The 21235-nt window shown below is 46.2% G+C and overlaps 1 protein-coding gene across 11 annotated transcripts in view; it reads right to left on the reverse strand.

Moving 5' to 3' along the window:
- CEP250 (centrosomal protein 250) overlaps positions 1-21235 on the reverse strand; it is a 49500-nt gene that overhangs the window by 21239 nt on the left and 7026 nt on the right. For 2 of the 11 annotated variants that reach the window (XM_081257774.1, XM_081257777.1), the window contains exons 2-18: positions 20439-20733; positions 19918-19974; positions 18727-18809; positions 18336-18501; positions 17487-17593; positions 16972-17226; positions 14253-14349; positions 12070-12171; positions 11386-11547; positions 10668-10846; positions 10177-10359; positions 8251-8395; positions 7255-7401; positions 6329-6559; positions 5284-5477; positions 4933-5060; positions 4578-4747 (exon numbers count right to left, since the gene is read on the reverse strand). In XM_081257774.1, the coding sequence (XP_081113900.1) occupies positions 4578-4747; positions 4933-5060; positions 5284-5477; positions 6329-6559; positions 7255-7401; positions 8251-8395; positions 10177-10359; positions 10668-10846; positions 11386-11547; positions 12070-12171; positions 14253-14349; positions 16972-17226; positions 17487-17593; positions 18336-18501; positions 18727-18809; positions 19918-19974; positions 20439-20624 (2592 nt within the window). In that variant the 5' untranslated portion in view covers positions 20625-20733. The other 9 variants (XM_081257778.1, XM_081257779.1, XM_081257781.1 and 6 more) reach the window with 9 other exon arrangements.

A 21235-nucleotide genomic window follows, 5' to 3' on the forward strand; every position in this document is an offset into this window, starting at 1 on the left:
ACTCTGGCTGCACTGGCCGCCTTTCAGGTCCTGAAGGACACCACACACCTCCATTCCTTAAGGCCTTGACTCATGCTTTCCTTCTGCTTGGACTGCTCTTACCACCCCACCGTCACTCATGGCTTAAATGACACTTCCTCATAGATGCCTTCCCAGACCATACGCTCAAAACGGTCCCCCTTTGTTCTTCTTCTCCTATCACCCAGTTCTTTTTCTTCATAGAACTTCCATCATCAGTTACTCATTTATGTATGAATTTATTTAATACCTATCTTCCCCCAAGACTTGAAGCTCCATCAGGAGAACCATGTCTACTTTGCTCTCTGCTGTATCCTCAACGCCCAGCATCATGCCTGGCAGACAGTAAGAACTCAGCATTGCTTGAATGAATCACATTTCAGCTACTGGACTATTAAGATGCCTAAGAACAGTGATCTATAGTACCACAGTTAATAGAACAGCTATGAATATCAAATCATACACTCTGGTTCAAAAAGCCAACTGTAAGAATATGGGAAAGATGAATTTAATAGTAGTTAAGTGTTAAAAAAAAACAAAACAAAACTGAACTATTTGCTCAATATGAGTTAGAAGTGTGTTATGGCTACTAGAAGAGCTAATTCTGTGATGTCCAGGAAGTAACAGTCAAGTGTTGCTGCCTAGTTTGTGGATCAGGATACTCTGCACACTGGTTCATGAGTGATGTGTATCATGTCTAGAGGAAAGCAACCATGTTGGTGAGGTATTTCAAGCAAATCTAAGGCTGATTTGTTTCAGGTAATAGATTTTGGCTCAACTTAAGGAATAACTTTCTAATAACTAGATCTATCTAAAAATAAATGGGCATTCCAATGGATGGAATACAACAGAAGCTAAGCAACCCTTGGAAGGGATATTGTAGAAGTGGACATAGCATAAATGCTAAGAAATGGTTAATCCCTGCTCTACCACTTCTTAGCCAGGTAACCCTGAGTGACTTCTCTAAGTCTCAGTTTCCTCACTAGGTGGTTGTGTAGGCTATCTGAAATAACGTGACTAGCATTCAGCATGGTACCTGGCATGGGAAAGTGCTCAGTAAGTAAGTATCCACTAGCACTGCTATTAAAGGGGATTCAGACACTAGATGGAAGAATGGAGAATATAACCCCTAAGAGTTTTTCTAATTGGTAGGATTCCAGGACAAGGCAGGCACTGTTAAAACTAACAGACTCTCTGGGAATTCCCTGGCGGTCCAGTGGTTAGGACTCTGCCAAGGGCCTGGGTTCAATCCCTGGTCAGGGAACTAGGATCCTGCATGCTGTGTGTCATGGCCAGAAAACAAAAAACTAACAGACTCTCAAGAGTTATGAGGGCTTTCAACCCTTTCAATCAGTAGGGAGATCATAAAGTCAGACAATCAGAAGTCAGGGGATTATCTGACTGAGAAGAAAGGAAAAGACGGAAGAGACTTTCCCATGATTCAGGTGTGGCCATGAGATGGTCAGTCCTTCCACGGATACCAAGTCTACGTCAGGTGGTAACACATCATTCAGAAGTTTTATAGCTTCTTTTACTTGTAGGGTTTTCAGTGGGTGGTATGCCTGATTCTTGCTGGGAAACTGACCTGCCTCTGGACACTGGTCATTCAATAAATATTTTGAAGTACCTACTATAATCTAGGCACGTAATTCTAAAAAGAGGCAAACTTCTGGCTACCATCTTGCCAACAAGTCTGCCTTGTAATAACTATCAAATCACAAATACACACAAAGCACAAGTCAACTTCCATTTCCAGAAATCTGACAAACAAGCTCTCTGAACCCTCCACCTGTAAAAGGGCAAAACAAACTAACAAACAAAAAAAAATGCCAATTTAACTATTAAGTATATATTTTAATGTATCACTGAGCCAGCAGGAAAATAATGAAAATTTCATTGGAGCCAAAATCAAAGCAAGACTTGTGATCTAAAGAGGTAAATGAGCACAGAACAAGCTTTCCACTGGAGGTATTTACTATACCTAATAACCTTGAAATTCATTTTCTGGCTATGTGGGCAAAGAAAACAGAAAACAAAGGGTGGGGAGCCTGACAGGAGACATAAGGCTGGACCTCCAAAGGGCTATCTGGGGTCAGGAAACTATGGCATGTGGGCCAAACCTGGCCACGTGAGCTAAGAGTGGTTTTTATGTTTTTAATGGTTGATAAGAAGTCAAAAGAAGAATAAGACTTTGTGACATGTGAAAATTATATGAAATTCAGTTTCAATGTCCATACATAAAGTTTTATTGGAACACAGCCATGCTCATTTACATACATGTCGTTTACAGCTGCTTTTGCACTAGAGCGGCAGAGAAGAGTGAGTGTGACAGAGACTGTATGGTCTGCAAGGCCCAATGTGGCTCTTCAGAAAAACACCCACCCATCCCTGGGCTACAGTCCTCAGTAAATGGATAAAACTGAGAGAGGGAGAAACGGGGAAGAAAAAGGGAGAGAGAAAAAGTCGGGGAGAGAGAAAACAAAAGACTGTACAGAAGGGAATAGCAAGAAAATTTGTTTTAACCTTCACAAAGGGATATATATATATATATATATATATATATATATATATATATATATATATAACTTGAGAATTCATAACCATAAGCTGGTCTTCATGTGGGTTCAGGGCCTGAATGTGGCCCAAAAACTTTAAACAGAAATTGTACTTTAAGGTGGTCCTGGGATGCTAGTCCTTCAGCTTCCTCAGAGAAGCAAAAGCAAATGAGGAAAATTCCCTTTGCCTCAGGCCTAAAAGGATTCCCACAGAAAAATTTCCAGAGAACATGAGTTCAGAGTCAGGAATCACAAAACACATAGGGGCCAAGGTCATCAGTGAGAGCCAAGGGGAACAACATATAACAGAGATCCAAAAAGATTTTAGGTGTTGGAATTATTAGACAGCGTAAAAGTATGTTTCACATGTTTAAAGAATAAAAGAGGGGACTGCAAATATAAATTAGGGAGAAGACACTAAAAAATGACCAAGAAGATCTGAAAAAATAACCAAACAGAATGTTGAGAAATAAAATATTTAATAAATAAAATTTAAAACTTGGTGAATAGACTATAAAGCAGATTAGACACAGTTGAAAAGGGAAATTAGCGAATAGAAGAGGGATCTGAAAAAACATCACCCAGAATACAGTGTAGAAAAAGTACACACGGAAAATGTAAGACAGAAAGTTAAGATACCTGAAGGTTACACCAAGTTCTAACATACAACTAATTAGAGGCTTCTCAATACCAACAACGGAATAATCAGTGTGCTGACAGAAAATAACGGTTACCTTAGAATTTGTACCTGAATTTTATACCCAGTGAAACTATCTTTCAAGAATAAAAGTGGGAGGGATAAATTAGGAGTTTGGGATTAACATATATACCTACTATATATAAAGTAGATAACAAAGACCTATTATATAGCACAGGGAACTATACTCGATACTTTGTAATAACCTATAAGGGAAAAGAATCTGCAAAAAAAATAGACATAATATATATGTATAACTGAAACACTTTGCTGTACACCTGAAACTAACACAACATTGTAAATCAACTATACTTCAATAAAAAAATAAAATTAAAAAAAGGAAAAAGCTATAAAAAAGAATAAAAGTAAAATAGACATTTTCAGACAATTAACTACCAACATACCCTCACCAAAGGAAATTCTACTTCAGGGAAAACAATTCCAAATAGAAAGCCTGACACACAAGGAGGAATGGTGAGCAAAAAAAACCTCGTAAATTTTTCAGTGTATCTAAACAATTATTGACTGTATAAAATAATCAAAACACATAATGTATGGTGTTAACAACTAGTAATAACTAAACACAATGACTAATACAGTTGATAGGCTGGGAGGAGTGAATGCAGGTAAAATGTTCTCTGGTCCTTGTGTCATTCAGGAAAAGGGTAAATATACTGATTAACTTGAGATTTTATTAAGTACGTATTTTAAAACATTAAAGAACAACTAAAAGAATAAAAAATGGAGTACATATCATCCAAAGTAGTAGAGAGAAAAAAAGAGGTGAGAAAAGAGTATAATTTAATAATCCAATATAACCCTCTAAAAGAAGTTAAGAAAGGTGAACTCCCCTCCCCAAAAGGTGTAAAAAGGCAAGAGAAATAGCATAAGATGGTGGAAATAAATCCAAATATGCCTATAATCACAATAAAAGCAAATGGACTAAATTAAATAATTAAAAGACAAAAGAAACACAGTTCTGAATTGGGCAATAATAGTTCCAAGGCATTCCTCTGCTCCCTTTACACCCTGGGGCCAATTTATCAATCCTAAATCCCAGGATCCACTCTTAAGTCTCTATACATACAGAAACAACAACAACAATAATACCCAACACAAATATAGAGCTTACTGTATACCAGGAACTATTATTAGTGTTTTCCATATATTAACTCATTTACTAGCTAGAAGCTGGATTTTGCACCACGGTGACCAACCAGGCTAGTCCTGTTCAGATTTCACTTTTATAAGCAGGAGTATCTGCTGCTGTCTGTCTCTCCCATCCCCTAGCCACAACCACCACCTACCCATTTCTCCTGGAGCCGGTTCACCTCCTCCTCATGGGCTGACTTCAGCTGCTGCAGGGCAGCCTGCTCCTCTTGCTCAGCCTGGGCCAGCTGTCTGGCTGCCGCATCCCGTGCCTGCTCTGCCCGGCTCCGTTCAGTGTCCAGTTCCAGCTGCAGGCACTTCACTTCCCCTAAGATGCCAGGGACAGGATCTTGTCTCTGAGCCTCTGCCCTCCATCTTTCACCCCTCTCCCCAGACCTCATGAGGAACTCCCATCTCAGAGGCCCTGGGCCTGGCTCTAATAGCTTCCCACTGTCTTCCTAGCTTTCAACATCCCCGTGGAATGAAGTGCGCCCATCCAAGTTGGGTTCTCACCTTGGATTACTTCCTTGGCTTGAGTGACGGTTTGAATCTGGACCTCCAGCTGCCCCTTGGTGACCTCTATCAGAGAATTTTGTTGCTGGGCCTCAAACAGACTGCTCTCCAGTAGCTCCTTGGCCGAGCTGTCGGGTTCAAGAATCGGGAGAGTTCTTACCCATCAAGCCCCTTCCTTAAGAGGAATTGGGTTCTAACTACTGGTCACCGAGAGAATTTGGGGGCAGGGGGGGCAATTACAAATTCATAACTCATTTAGGCCCCATATACTTTGGGCAAGGAACTTAGGTTGGCTCCCCCTTGCCTTGCAAAGCTCTCTCTGCCCTTGGCAGAACCAGGTCTGGACCCTACCTGAGCCCCAGCAGTTGTTCAGAGAGGTCCTGCCGGTCCCGCTCCACAGCCTGCAGCCGCACCTCGAGAGCCGCCTTTTCCCGCGCTAGAGCCTCCTTCTCCTGGACTTCCCGGGCAAGCGCCTCTTCCTGTCGCTTTGCCTCCTGCTGCAGCTGCTCCACCTGAGCTAAGGCTGCCTCCTGCTGGTGATGTGCCTGAGGGAAAGAACTGGTGGGATACAGAGCGAGGCAGGATCCCCCCCAGGGCTGCTATCACCAGATTAGGGCCATGGGCTCCTCAGATTCCGGACCCAGCTCTGTGAGCCTTGAGCACTGCCCACTCACACCAAGTACCACTTATCTATTCCCCCTGATCAACCCACAGAGTCCCCAGCCCAGGAAACATGCTCTCCTTTGAGCAATACCCTGTGCTACGGCTGCAAGAGATCTACCTCTAAGGAGCTTTTAGTCTTAAGGAGAGGTAAGACACACACATAATACCAGGAAGAAAGTGATCAGTGCCCTGAGAAAAAAGGCCCTGAGAAGGGAGATTATGTATAATTACTAGGGCAATGAGAAGCTTGGTAGAGAAGAAAGATGAGCTTTGAGTTGGGGCACTGGTTCAGAAAAAACTCACTGAGCCCCTTGCTATGTGTTACACACTGGACTAAAAGCTGGAGTTACAAAAACAAGTAAGACATAGTCTTGCCTTCAAGGAGCTTTTGGTCTAATGGTGGAGACACATAAACAAAGATAATTATAATATAGTATGAAGGGTGTGGTGGTTGAATAAACACAATGTATTATCAGAAAACACAGGAGAGGCATCTCATTCAAACTGATGGATGTGAAGCAATGGAGAATCAGTGAAGGATTCCTCTAGGAATTCTTTTAAAAAAACTGGAAGACTTACCCCAAACTAGTAACACTGGTCAATTCTAGGAAGTGAGACTTTCCCTTCCTGAATCATTTCTGTAGTGCTTTCATTTTTTACAGTGAGCATGTATGTACAGTGAGCATGTACATTGAGCCTCCTCAACGGGATGGTAGCAGTTTTGTCTTCTCACCTCGCTTAGTTTCTCTTGAATGTCTTCCTTCTCGTCTTGCATGCCCCTGAGATCTGCCTGAAGCTCAGCCCTGGTCTCCTCCGCTTTCTGCAGCTGAGCCTCCAGGTGGGTGTTCTTTTCCCACAGGGCTTCCCTGTTCCTCTCGGCCTCTGTCAGGCCCACCTGCAAAGTGTTTCTCGCCTGCTCTGCTGCTTCCATCCTCCTGCACACAGACTGGTTCTCCTGTTCTAACTACTGGCCAAAAAGGGAAGGACATCAAAGACAAAGGGTTACGGTTTAGAGATGAAGTGCTGAGACAGAAATCCAAGTGAGATATGAATCTGTTCTCCCCAGATGAACACAGGAGTGCTTACGAGAGAGGAGGACTATGCACACATTTGGTCTGGGGTCTTTACTCCAGGTACTAGATGGGTTGATGCTGGGGACAGAGAGAAAAAAGGCAAAATCCTGCTCTTAAAGAATTCAGAATAAGGGAACATACAACATTTCTGGGGCTCAAGGGAATGGAGTAGTGAAGAGACGTGTTAAATTTGTAACCTCTAGAGAAAATTCTGAGACTTGGGTTCTTCAACAGATCCTTTTCTGTGATTGCTGTTATCTCATACAACAGGATTAAAACCCAGTCTTCCTTCCAGAGGACATGGGCCTAGCCCTGATGATTTTACCCTAAAGCCCAAAAGTAGTTCTGCTGTAGATGTGGGAGGGGTCTATTTTTAATGGCTGAGCCCGGGCCTTGTAATCTTTGCTCTCCTTTGCACTATAAATGTTCCTTTTGCTCATTCCAGGACTACATTTGGGAGCTGATCTGTCTTGGACTGATCCATTTAAGAACTGCTCCTTGTTACAGGCATCAGCTTTGTCTGTCTCTCCCTTGCCCTCGGTTGGGGCCCAGCTCTACCCTGTGGGTCAGAGAAACCTTTGCTCACCTGGAGAAGCTGCTGGTTCAGCCCAACTTTATCTAAGGCCAAAGCCTCATTTAAGGCGCTGAGTTTGACAGCTGCGGCCCGAAGATCAGCTACCTCAGCCTTCAGGCTGTTCTCAGAACTCGACAGCTCCACAATAGACTGTTCTGCCTAAAAGCAGAGAGTTAGAGTTTCATTTTCCAGTTTTCCTGCAACAGTGAACAGCTCACATCCCCAACATCTGCTGCTTTCCTTGTACAGAGATCAGTTAACACTTCATTCCTTCCCTTACATTCTGAACAACTTTTCCCTTCATTTATTTATTCACTTACCCATTCATTCGCTGAAGAGTAAGAGAGGAACTCACATTACAGAGGCACAGACATCAGGATGTATAAACAACTACAACGGTGATGACACCATAGCCAATGTAAGCACAAAGTGCTCTGGGAACTCAAAGAAAGCATTAATCCAATTTGAGAGAATCAAAAGTGCTTGGTAGAAGAGTCGACAGTTAAGTTGGGTTTTGAGAGATGAGGAACAGTTTGCGGTTAAAAGGGGAGGAAAGAAGCAGTCCAGGCAAAGGGAAAAGTACATACAAAGTATTAAAATCACGAAAGAACGGGTAAAACTGAGAATGCAATTAGCGCTGTGTGCCAGGAACGAAGGTATGTGAGGCGTTAGGACAGGGATCTGGAGGGAAAAGGAGGCTAGAAACAGTTCGGGGCAGGTGGCAGAGGGCTTTGCATGTGGTACCAAGGAGCTGGGAAGCCAATGAATGGTTTTAGGAAAGAGACTGACATGACCAGATTCACACTTTAGAAAACCATTCTAATTGCAATACAGAGAGTCTGTTTGGAAGGACAGAACCCCAAAGCAGTAACTAGGCATTGAGACAAGAAACAGGAAGGGCCATGACTTGCAGGATGAAGAACGAGGCAGGCTGCGCGCTTTTCTCCTGGAGACCCAACTTTCCAATCCGCCCGCCCCACCCAGCCAGCGAGGGGGAGGGCCACGCACCCTGGCCAGTGCGGCGGTCACTTCTGTTTGCTCTTGTCTCAGCAACTCCCCTTCCAGGCGACTGGACTCCAGGGCTTCCCGAAGGGTGATCACTTCACTGAGTGACTCTGACTGTTTGGCTTCCAGGCCCGCCAGCGTCTCCTGACTAAGATGGGAAACAGAAGGGGGCCAGAGGAAATCTCAGGGAGTGGCCACACCCCAAAAGATAACAGGAATGTAATTGCTTTTGCGATGCAAACGAATGAAGGTGGTCTCTAAAAACTGGTAAGGAGAGGTCTCCAATACACATAACGTGAAAAAAGCAAGGCGCAGAACAGTATACGTGGTGCACTATCTTTTATGCAAGAAATTGGGGGAAATAAGGATATATTCATATATTGCATAAAGCAGCACTAGACATATTAATAAGAAATTAATTTAAATGGTTACAAACAGAAGGAAGGAATATGGGATGAATGAAGCAGAGGGAAGTAGTACTTTCTCTTTGCATACCTTTTAAAATAGTTTTGACTTTTGAATCATATAAATGTTAATAAGTGTATTATCGAGTCACACAAATTAAATTTAAAAACATAAAACTATCTTTGTGGATTGTCTCTCCTTTTCCTTAGTAGAGGGGAGACCACTCCTTGTGCAAGTCACGATCCTTAGAGCAGTCATTCAAGATTCCGTTATTTGTGCCTATTAGGCAGAAGGAGCTAGGGAACAGGTGAGGAGGGGAAGCATCAAAGATGAAGACACAGGGACTTTCCTGGTGGTCCAGTGGTAAAGAATCCACCTTCTAATGCAGGGGATGCAGGTTCGATCCCTGGTCAGGGAACTAAGATCCTACATGCCGTAGGGGAAACTAAACCAGCGCACCACACCTACTGAGCCTGCGTGCCTCAACTAGAGAGCCCGCGTGCCACAAACTAGAGAGCCCACGTGCTCTGGGGCCTGTGCGCCACAACTGGAGGGAGAAAACGCACACACCACAACTAGAGAGAAGCCTGGGCACCACAACAAAAGATCCCGCATGCTGCAATGAAGATCCCGCATGCCGCAACTAAGACATGATGCAGCCAAAATTAAAATAAATAAAAAAACAAAACAAAACAAAAAACCCTCTGCTCATTAAAAGAAAAAAAAAGAAGAAGATACAGCCCCTGCTACCAGGTACTGAAGACCTACCATATGTCAGGCTCTGTGCTGGCATTTTGCAAAACACTGCTTTAATCTCCCCAAAGACCCTTCAAGGGAAATATTATCAGCCCCATTTTACAAATAGTCTGTCCAAGTGGCAGAGCCATAATTTAAACCAAGCTTCTGCCCAGCTCTAAAGTCCTTGCTTTTTCTGTGACATTGTATCGGGGAATTTACAAATGAGCTGGGTCCCTTTACTCTGGAATTCCCTTCCTTGACCAGCTCATTTCCCATTACTTCCTAGGATCAGTCCTACCCTTTGGCCAGCCCAGCCTCCTCTGAACATGCCATGAACGTTCCTGACTCCTTTTCTTTGCTAATCTGTTCCTTTAGCCCTTGTCCCACTCTCTACCAATCAAAATATGTCAAGGCCCAGCTCAACGGCTACCCTCTCATCCATGAAGCTTTCAATAATTAACTGTTACTCCTATTCTCCCAGAGGACCTAGCTTGAAGCTCTTTTTTAGCTCATACTTCATCTGGCCACGGTTTACTTGTCTGACTTCCCCATTACACTGCAAACTGCTTGAGATCAGAGCCTGTGTCTTATTCATTTCTGTACCCCCAACGGGGCCTCGGCCCTCCTGGGTGTTCAGCAATGCTTGGATGAACTTTCTGTTTTCATCCTCCTGCAAAGGATGGAGCAGTAAGCTAATCTGAACCCACTGAACACCAGGCTTCCATTTACTCCACTTTCTAAGAGGGAGCAGGGGCTGGGGGAGGGGGAGGGACTGTCACCACGCACAGGCGCTCCCGTTCACGGATGGCCAGGTGCAGCTCCTCCTGCTGCTCCTCCTTCTCGCCCTGAGCACAGTCGCCCTGCAGCTGAAGCTCCACGTTTGTCCTCCGCAGTCGCCACGCCTCCTGCTCCAGCACCTCCAGCTGCTGCTGCAGCTCCTCCCTGGTCTTCTGCAGGAGCTCTCGCTCCCTGGAAGGAGACCAGACATGAACAGAAACCCTGGAACCTAAAAGCCCTCCTGGAAGCAGACAGCACAGGGTCAAAGAAGAGAGGTTTATGTTTCCTTTAAATATCTCATCTTCCCTTTTGAGCAGGAAACTGTTTTTTTTTATCATCACAAAGACCCAAAACTGAGTGAGCAGGAACCAGCAGAACACAAAGCAAGGCAGCCCTGAACAGCTCTGGGTCTAGGGAAGAACAGGGTCAGCCAACCAAACACATGGGCTGGGCGGGGACTGAGCCTGGGAGGAAGGGGGGGACGAACAGCCCCCGCTCACCTGCTGAGAGAGTCCACCTCCCCCTGCATGTCCACAGTCTGCGCTGCCAGGGTGTCCCGCTCCCCGGTGAGCTGCTGTAGCCGCTGTCTCAGGGCCTCACCCTCTTCCTCCCACCGATGCTGCTGCTGCTGCAAGGAGCTCATAGCTTCCTGGCAGCCTGACAGCTGCTGCCTTAGGTCCTGCGGAGGGAGAGCATCAGAAGTGAGGTGGTGAACAAGAGCGCAGGGCAGAGGAGGGATGTCATAAGCCTGAAAGTAGAGCTGGGCAAGGGGGTTGGGGGCTGGTGCAACAAAGGGAAGCTACGAAAAGAGATGAGACCAGTCGAGGAGACAGAGCATCAGAGATGACTGGGTTCTGTGGCACCCAGAGCGTCAGAGTCCATCATCTTCAAATGTAAAATGGTGGGGGTGGTAAGTGTGGCTGGGACCCTTAGAATTGGGGAACGCTTACCCACACTCCCCTGGGGCTCCACTTTGCACAGTGCTGTGTAAAGACTGCATCAAAGTGGAGCGTGCCAGTGGCACGGACAGTGTGCCTGCTCCCCACGAGCACAACTGGGCAGACACAGAGATTCTAATGGGCACTATGGGGTGTTGACAAAACACCTTGTGACTGGTCAATGTAGCAAAAGGGGCAGTCTGGGCTAGGAGGGTACCTGGGGCCCAAGTCAGTTTAGACACCCATCCCTGTGGCTGAGGAGGAGTGCTGGGGTTCTCACCTGCACAGCCTGGCGTCTCTGAGTCAGCACTGAACGCACCAGAGAAAGAGCCTTGTCTGGCTGCTGGGAATCAAACTGGGAGGAGGAGCCACTAGGGTCCAACTCCAGGGAGCTCTCATGACCAGAGCCTTGGGCCATATTGTCCTCTTCTTCTACCATGGCCTGAAATCCAACATAGCAGGGTCACCATCTTACTGACTAAGGCCTAGAATCCATGTAGAGGACTAACATGTCAGCCTGGACAAACCTGATGTTTTCTCTCTCAGGTCCTCTCCCTGGGGGGTGGGAGGAGGGTATCTTAAGAGCAAAAAAGGTTGGTTCCTTCAACTCCTCAAACCAACTCTTCCCCTTCGGTCACCCAAACCTCGAATGAGCAACAAGACTAGCACCCCTTGAACACTCAAGGAATAAATGAAGGAAGAAGAGGTTGCTGAGGTAGCAAAGGCCAGAATCCAGCCGCTGCCTGAGAACTGCAGCTAGCAGTAAGAAAGAGGGCGTTTCAGCAGGCAGTGCCAACACGTGAAAGCTTAGCTACTCCTTAGGGCTCCAGTCTTCAAATGTACTCAGACAATTCCTCCCCACAAGACCTTAAGTCCAGACTCCTCTAGGCGCACCTGAGAGGACGGGGAGGTCTGGGGAGGGTGAGGCTGGACCGGTTACTGTGAACCGGAGGCTTACCAGTACCTGGGTTATGTCCTTGATCATTTGCTGTAAAGACAGCTTCTCCTCTTGGGCATTCCTACTTAGAGATGCCTCATGTTCCATTAATTCTGCGTGATTTGCCTCCTGGACAGGGAACCAAATAGAGCCTATGAGCCAAACTCTCAGAAGAGAATTTATCATTCCAGGCCCCAAATTAACCAGAGTCTCATTCTGTCTATTCTGTCAATCCCACTTTTCCCCTGACCACGTGTGAATGCTAACACTGTCCCAGGATTCTGAAGACAATGTGATGTGGTGATTAAGAATTCAGATTAAGGGATTAAGAGCTCCAAATTAGACTGCCTAGATAAGAGTTCTTGCTCTATCACTTACTAGCTTGGTAACCTTAGGCAACTCCTTCTTTGAGCTTCCTTCTCTCTAAAATAGGAATAAGGGGGCTTCCCTGGTGGCGCAGTGGTTGAGAGTCTGCCTGCTGATGCAGGGGACACGGGTTCGTGCCTCGGTCTGGAAAGATCCCACATGCCGTGGAGCAACTAAGCCCATGCGCCACAACTACTAGCCCACGCACCTAGACCCTGTGCTCCGCAACAAGAGAAGCCACTGCAATGAGAAGCCTGTGCACCGCAACGAAGAGTAGCCCCCACTTGCTGCAACTAGAGAAAGCCCGTGCGCAGCAATGAAGACCCAACGCAGCCAAAAATTTTTTAGAAAAGGGAAAACTTAAAAAATAAAATAAAATAGGAATAATTAACAGCAACTACTTCATAGATTTGTTTTGAGGCTTGAATGAAAAAACTGCAAGTAAATTACTCGACACAGTGTTTGTCACAAAGCAAATGTTCATTAAATGTGAGCTATCATTGGATGAAGGATGGCTGCTGTCTCTGAACAGCAAATTGGCACTTGAGACTTAAGGCCAGAGGAACCTCTAGCCCCAAGGCCAGCAATAAATTTGAACTCTCAAAATGTCCCCTCCTCCTTCCTACCTTATTGTGCTAGTGAAGGCTTAAAGACGCAGATTTGCAGCTATGGTTTTTTTTGGCCTATACAAAATTTGAACCAACATTTGTCAATTGAGAGATTTTTCTGACCTGAGAAATTCATAAAAATTCATAAAAATCTGAATTTCTGGCTTCTCTCAAAAAGTTAACATATGGGCCACACCAGCCCCCATCCCTACATGGCAATAATTTATTGAAGTTGAATAGTGGATGCCTCCTCCAGATGGGACATATATTCTTCAGGGTCCTGCAGTCCTCACTACTCCTCACTGTTTCCTTACTATTGAGATCAAGTGTTCCCTGTTATACTGAAAACTAAATATGACAGCACTGGAAAATCAGAATTCTTACAGCTGAACCCACTTCATTTATATTACCTGGGCCCTGCGGACATCTGAATTTGCAAATTCCTGAACAAAAAGAAACCAAAAAGGCATAAGCATGTCTAGCTCCCAGCTGATCCTAGCTTGGATGAGAAGACTAGGGATATGTATGTGGATAGGGGTGCAGGATTTGCCTAAAATCAGAGATCTGAAAATTCCTAGAGATGAAAGGAAACGTGCAATCAAGCCAGAGGTTCTAACGTCCAACCTTAGAGAATCCCTTTGATAACATCCCTGGCAGATGTTAAGCCAGTGACACAAACCTCACTCCTTCACAAGACAGACTGTTCAACTACCGAGCGGCTCCAGCTGCTCTACCACCCTGTAACTTCCAGTCCCTGGCAGTGATTGTGCCCCGCTGGCAAACATTAAACAAGCCAACTCTCTTCCCTGGTGTCAGTCCTTCAGTTACGTGAAGGCAGCCATCACGTCTTCCTCAAGCCCGCCTTCTCCAGGCTAACCACATTCATGCTCCTCAGGTGTTTCCCATATGACTAGGTTTTGAAACTCTCCAAACATCCCCCCCTCCTACTTGGCTAGTGTGCCTCTTCATGTGTGTCTCACTCTCTCGGAGGAGGACACACTACATGCATGCACTGCTGTAGTTTCCCTAGGAATATAGTAGGGACAGTAGACAGCTAATGTTTATTAAATGGATAAGTGAATGAGTTAAATAATTTTCAGATTCAACCAAAATTAATTTTTTAGCTTTAGGGGATTTCATCAAGGAACATTTAACTGGTATCCTGCACTCTCTGTCCATAAAGCTCAGGAATTTACAGGCCCACTCCCAACTCTCCCAGAACAAAGGATCACGTACCAGGATCTCCATCGTCTCTCTCAGAGCCTTTACCATCTTTTCATAATCTTCATTTTGCTTCTGAGACTGGGTCAGTAGAGCGGAGAGCTCGGTCACCCTGAAGAGAAGAGCACAGCACAGTTACCTGGGCACCCACTGATGTGGACAGAGCTATGCAGCGCACCCTAACCCAAGCCAGACACCCCCACTGCCACCCCCCCCAGAGTCCCTTGGGTGCCCCCAGCCCCTGCACTCCCTGAATACATGATGCTATAGCCTTGAACTCGGGGAGGGGGAGCCAAAAGCCACTCAGACGCATGCAGGGATTTACCACATCTCAAGACTGGAACACGTGTTTGGGGGCCCGAGAGCTGAAGGAAAGCCCTGGACCAGGCCCTTCCAGACCCCGCTTGATCTTGAAGTCAAGCACCCTGAAGCCAACAAGAACATCAGAATTGCCACATGGGATAGTCCCAAGGTCCCTCAAGCCCAAGGTTCTAACTCCGATAGAGAAAAAGGAGGGGCGAATTGGGAAAGATTATGGTCAACCTCCCTGATACTAACCTCAAAGTTCAGGGAAATCACCAGGCATCTTTATCACCTAACACCATACCCTGGAGCTCAGTACCTGGTGTTATATAAGTAGCTAAATAAATATTTCTTGAATGAAGTTATCAAGGAGCTTAATTTTTTATTTCAAAGTCTTCATAATTTTATTCTGTATCATCTTTAAGAGCTTTAACTCACTGTATGGTCATTCATTTAGTTATTGTTGATTCAACAAATATTTACTAAGTGTCTACTATATCACAGGTGAAGTGCAAAGCACAAGAACACAAAACTTACTAAGACATGGTCTCTGTCCTTGTGCTTCCCAGTGCCTTCACAACCCAAACAAAACAAACTGCAATTTACATACACCACCAATAGGTGGTGACACAACCCTAGCCATGGGGTATAAACTGAACTTTGCCCCAAGATTCAAACGGAGCTCTTTGCTTGTGTCCCTGCCCTTCTTATCATTTTTTAAAAATCTATTTTATTATAATCCAAAAAATAAAAGAGCTTAACCCAAAAAACCCAAAACAGAACTAAATAATCAACGAGATCAATGCTGTAACAAGCATGTCAAAAGACCATAGGGGGGACTTCCCTGGTGGCGCAGTGGTTAAGAATCTGCCTACCAATGCAGGGGGCACGGGTTCGAGCCCAGGTCCAGGAAGATCCCACATGCTGTGGAGCAACTAAGTTTGTGTGCAACTACTGAGCCTGCGTTCTGGAGCCCGTGAGTCACAACCACTGAGCCTGCGAGCCGCAACAACTGAGGCCACATGCCACAACTACTGAAGCCCGCGTGCCTAGAGCCCATGCTCTGCAACGAGAAGACACCACAATGAGAAGCCTGCGCTCCGCAACGAAGAGTAGCCCCGCTCACCGCAACCAGAGAAAGCCTGCATGCAGCAATGAAGACCCAACGCAGCCAAAAATAAATAAATAAAGTAAAAAAACCCACAAAACCTAAATGTGAGAAAAACGTACTTCTTATGTAATCTTTTAAATTCCTGCTTCTGTCTTGAACTCTTTTTTATTCTTTAGTAGATTTGTCAAATTAAATTGAGACTTTCAGGTGATTGTCCCTCACCTTGCCCTTTGTTAGAGTTCCTTTATCTCGTCTCATATTTGTGTTTGTCTTCCTGGGTGGACTGGAGCTGCAACTGAGTTGGATTTCTGATTCCTGATTTCCAGCACAGTGCCTACTGAAAGTGCTCACTAATGGTTTGTTGAATGAATTATTGTGAAATTTAAAAACAAACTCTGCTATCCCCAGAGGAGTGGAGGGAAGATTTGGGCATGGGTCATAAAAGCCAGATTAGCCCTTAGTCTTGTTCTGTGTGATAACAGAGAGTGAAGCTTCAAATAAGTGACTCAGGGACTTCCCTGGTGGTGCAGTGGTTAAGAATCTGCCTGCCAATGCAGGGGACGCAGGTTCGATCCCTGGTCCGGGAAGATCCCACATGCCGTGGAGCAATTAAGCCCATGCACCACAGCTACTGAGCCTGCGCTCTGGAGCCAGCGTGCCACAACTACTGAGCCCACGTGCTACAACTACTGAAGCCCGTGCACCTAGAGCCCGTACTCTGCAACAAGAGAAGCCACCGCAATGAGAAGCCCGTGCACCGCAATGAAGAGTAGCCCCCGCTCGCCGCAACTAGAGAAAGCCCATGTGCAGCAATGAAGACCCAACGCAGCCAAAAATAAATAAATAAATTTATTTATTTTTTTAATGTATATAACAACAACAAAAAAGACCATATGGGGGCACAGTAATGTAACAGGCTATCAAGGTCATAGAATAGGTGACACTTAACTATGCCTTAAAGGATAAGGCAGAGAGAGAAGGGAGAGAGGCATTCCAGGCTAAGGCCAGCATCTACAAAGGCAGGGAACATGGAAGAACTTGGCTGTTCTGGGAATGGCAAATAGTTTGGTGTTGATAGAGGAGAATCACAGCCAGCTCTGTAAGTCAACAGGAGAGAAACTGAGCTGCAAGATAGTCTGAGGGCAGAGGGCAGTGACACGGCCCCAGCTGTGGCACTGGGTTTCAAACTAGACTCCCTCTGGCACATCTCCTTCCCCTCTTGTGGGAGGAATGCTCTTCACATCTCCCCCACCTATCTTGACTCCCTAAAGGAGTCAAGTTTCTCTTAGTGAACCCCTCCCAGGACCCAGGCCATCTCACCGATCCCGAAGCTCAGTCTTCTCCAGATGCCCTTGACTCTTCAGCTGTGTTAATTCCTGACTCCTTTCATGGGCTTCCTTCTCCAGCTCCTGGGTCCTGGCTAGTAGCAGCATCAACTGGGATGGCTCGCTCCCATTCAGTCTCCCAGATCCATCAGATTCCCGAGACTGTGGTGCTCCCACAGTCAGGCGCAGACAACAGGTCAACAGGGAACCTGAAAGCCTCACATGCTCAGCCTTGAGCTCCGTCAGGTCTCTGAGTACAAGCAAAGAAAGAGCAGACTCCAACAGGGACCAGGAACAGGAAAGGGAGCGTGGAGGTCAGGCCCAGGGAAGCCTGAGGAGCAGGTCTGGGAAAAGTTATCTCAATCCAACAATCCAACAATTCCATCCCTCCCCACCAACTCTTCCACCCCTGCCTTTCCCCCACAACCTGATTCCCTTCTATAGCAGCCCACTGTCATGCGAATAGAGTTGGTAGGGGCAAACCTCCTCCCGTCACACCTCCACACTGACCTGTCAGTGGCTGACTTCATTTCCAGGAAGTGGCGACGGAAGGTCACCACCTCCCGCCACAGACTGAGAAGGCGACCATGCTCCCCTTTCAGGTAGCCCTTGAAGAACTGTGTGTTCAGAAACCCAGGTCATATCAAAGGGCAGAGGATGTCTTTTGCCAACACAGGAGTCTTGGATTCCTCCTGACTATTGGGGGGAAGTGGAGGGACTTAAAGGAGATAGCTTATGAATGGGTGTCTATGTTCAGGCGAGGCTGAAGTGTTTAATAAAGTTAGTGGGATTCACGAGGTCAAAGGGCCTAGGATGGTATATGGCCTTCTTTGAGCTAGATTAGAAAAGGATAAACAGTAGCTGCTCAACAAAGGGGAGCTCTGACCATCATCACCACAGACTTATAATGAGTATTAAATGATATAACATATGTAAATCACCTAACATAATGCCTGACACAGAGCAACGGCCCAGGAAACATTAGTTTCCTTTAACTGGGATCTGAAAATGTCTTCCCCATTCAATTTCAGTAGCTACCTCCTTAGCATCTAGATTGCAGACTTCCAGATGAGGGGGGGTCAGTAAACTTTAAGATCCATCTAAAACCTATGCAGGAACAGAGTTGCTTTGAGTGTCATGCTACCTGCCAGCAAAACCTAGACTGGGCAGGTAAGCACAGAACTAAGGTGACAGCCCCAGCAGGGCAGAGCTGCCAGCATGAGAGGTAAGGACGGCCAGAAACTTTAACAACAGCTCAGTTTCCATCCAAGTCCTGAAGTTAACCCCTTCCAGCACTGACCAGGCAGCGCCCAGACTGCAAGTCCTCCTCTCACCATTCCCGCCCACTGTTTCTCTTACCTCCTGCTCCATCTGCCACTGGCTCTCCTTCCTCATTAGCTCATCCCGGGCCCGGCTCCAGTCTACTGTCAATTTTTCCACATCTTCCCGAAGCGCATTATTCACCACGTCAGCTTTTTCCATGTGCAGCCGAAGCTGGGTGTTCACCTCCGCTAGACTCTCACACCTGCACTGGGGAGGGGTAGGAGCAAGTACTAAACAAAGGTCTGAGCCAACCCTTGGACCTCTTGGAGTAAGATGACAACCACTGGAACTTTCCATTGCCAGGAACTGGAGGGCTAAGGCTGAAGTCCTTGGTTCTAATCCATGTTAGCCCTCGAGACAGAGGTTTTCCATCAACCTTCTCTACCCGCCTGCCAACCACCCAGGCCAGAAAGTTGGGGCCCATCACCTCTGTTGCTCCTCCTCCAATCGGGTTAGCAGCTGTTCCAGGTTTGGCTCCTCCACACTTTCCCACCTCTGAGGGACCGGTCCCTTAGCCAGACAAAAGCAAGCTTTCTTTATTTACCTCCAACGAGAACATCCCGCAGACCAATTCCCTGATGCCCCCATCTACTGCAGCCTGCTTATTTTTTTTAAAGTTCATCCGTTTATTTTATCTTTATTTTTGGCCACACCGAGCAGCTTGTGGGATCTTAGCACCCCTCCCAGCCAGGGATAACCCCACCACCACCCCCCAGAAGTGAAAGCGCAGAGTCCTAACCACTGGACTGCCAGGGAATTCCCCAGCTTTCTTTTTATTCTCTCGCCTTTGTTAGTAATATGTCTCTTTTCTCAATCACTGCATTTTGCAAGTAAACCCACTGCATGCCTCTCTCCAAACGTAAACCAGTGACTTCTCCTGAAAGATGGCATTTGGTAGTGAAAAGAATTTTTGACCTAAGAAGCATAAAATACAGCTTTCACTAATGGTCTTGGCTTCTACTACACTAATTTTTGGACCTTGGGAAGTTATAACTTCTCTAAGCCACAAAGTCTTCAGCTCCAAAATGAAGGTGATATCATTCCCCTGAGAAAGTTGCTTTGCAGGTTAAGTGGCATAATTCTATGACAATGCCTAAGGGTGCCTGGCCTACATAGAATGGTACATAGTTAAGTCTCGTCCTTTCCTTCCTGAGAGAACTCTTCCGAGGGTAATGTGAGAAGATGCTGAGAGGGAGCTGGAAGAAAGGCAGATAGGTCTTTGAAAGCAAGTTCTACCCAGCCCACAGCACAAAGAAATCTCTCTGCCACAAATACGTTTTTTTCAGGCCTGCAAAGGCACACATCTCTCCAAGACAGATAAACACTGACACCTCCTGGAGGAAAAATGCATCTCTTCTCTCAGATTCCACACCCCTTCCAATCTGGTAATATTAAGTCTCCTAAAGCTCCTTTTGTCCTTAGAGAGCCCAGGGTTGGAGTCTGATGGGGCAGAAATAGCTAGGTCCTGTGAAGGTATCTGATGAAGCTCTCAGGGGCTGACGAAAGAGAGGCTTCTTCCAAACACCGCCTTATCACACCCCAGCCTCCCTCAGTCGGCAAATGAGGCCTAACTATACTCCCTGAGGGCTCAGGAGGAGCACAGAAGAGCCTCACTCACCCCAGTGGCTTCCAGCCGCTTCTCCAGCTCTTGGCACCAGCTCCGGTACTGCAACACCTGAGGCAAACAGAGCAGGACACGGCAATGGGCACGGCTGGTACCAACAGCCCAAAGCAAAGGTCCCCAGGGGTCATGGGCAAACGCGCTGTGAATGAGGGACTGGGTGATGACAGTGAAGTGAGGCCATAACATCTTACAGTTTCCATTTGGTCATTTAATCATATGTTCTATACAGCTCTTGTATTGGAGAAGGAAGTTCATGGGCTTTGGAACCGGAAAACTTAGGATCAGATCCTAGCTCTAGACTAGGAGAGTAATCCTAGACAACTAACTTAACCCTCATGAAGGTCACCTTTGAAAGGGACATCGCAGATGGCTGGTGGAGAAGTTGTAGATATCAAAACAGAGCTGTTTAGGACATTCCCACCACGTGGCTCCATCTTCTGCAAACCTCATCCCGCTTCAGTCCCCAGCCCCAAGTGTTCTCCTCTTTCCCCTTCCTGAAAGGGCAGCTGCCTCACCTTGGCCTGCAGCTTCCTCACGAGGGTTGCTTGCCTTTGCTGAGCCTCCTGGGAGCTCTTCAGCTTCCGCCAGGAGGCTGCTTGGTTCTCTGCCATCTGCTGCTGTAGTGCCAGCACTTGCTCCTCCAGCATCAGCTGCAGTGACCGGGGCTTCATATTGTTCAACCCAGGGCCCCCTGTCTCCATGGGGGCACCAGACAGAAGTCCACAGGTCCCTATGCAGTCAGAGGCTGTTCGCTCCCAGCAGGCTCTCTAATCATTGCTGTGTCCCTTGGACCTCCTCTTGAGCTGGGGACTAAAGCACACAGTGGAGATGAAAGAACTACTTAGATGACTCAAATTTATTCAGGAAATACTCATTAAGTCCAGTAAAATTGGGTTGGACAAAGTACAGTAACCCTCAGAGCTTTTCAAATACTAAGATGGACCTAATCTCTAAAGGGGGGGGGAAACGTGATGAGCATCATTTCCCAAATTTATTGGACCATGACACAAGCTCACAGGACTAGTGTTTCCTGGCATGACTTTTGTAACTCTGCACTCAACCAAGAGCTCCTAGTTTACCATTGCATCCCTAGTGCCTGGCACAGTGCCTAATAAACATCTGCTGAATGAATCACTGAAGGTGATTTTAGGCTAGCAGGGGAGATGGACACAATTACAATGCAATGTGGTCTGTGCAGTAATAACAGAGACATCACAGGATAGTATGGGAAGATAACAGAAGGACATTTAACCCAACCTGTGGGGCTGTGAACATTGTGAATCATCATCATCATAATTAATACTTGTTAAGT

This window comes from Mesoplodon bidens (assembly GCF_964165515.1).
Source record: "Mesoplodon bidens genome assembly, chromosome: 15".
NCBI lineage: Eukaryota > Metazoa > Chordata > Mammalia > Artiodactyla > Ziphiidae > Mesoplodon > Mesoplodon bidens.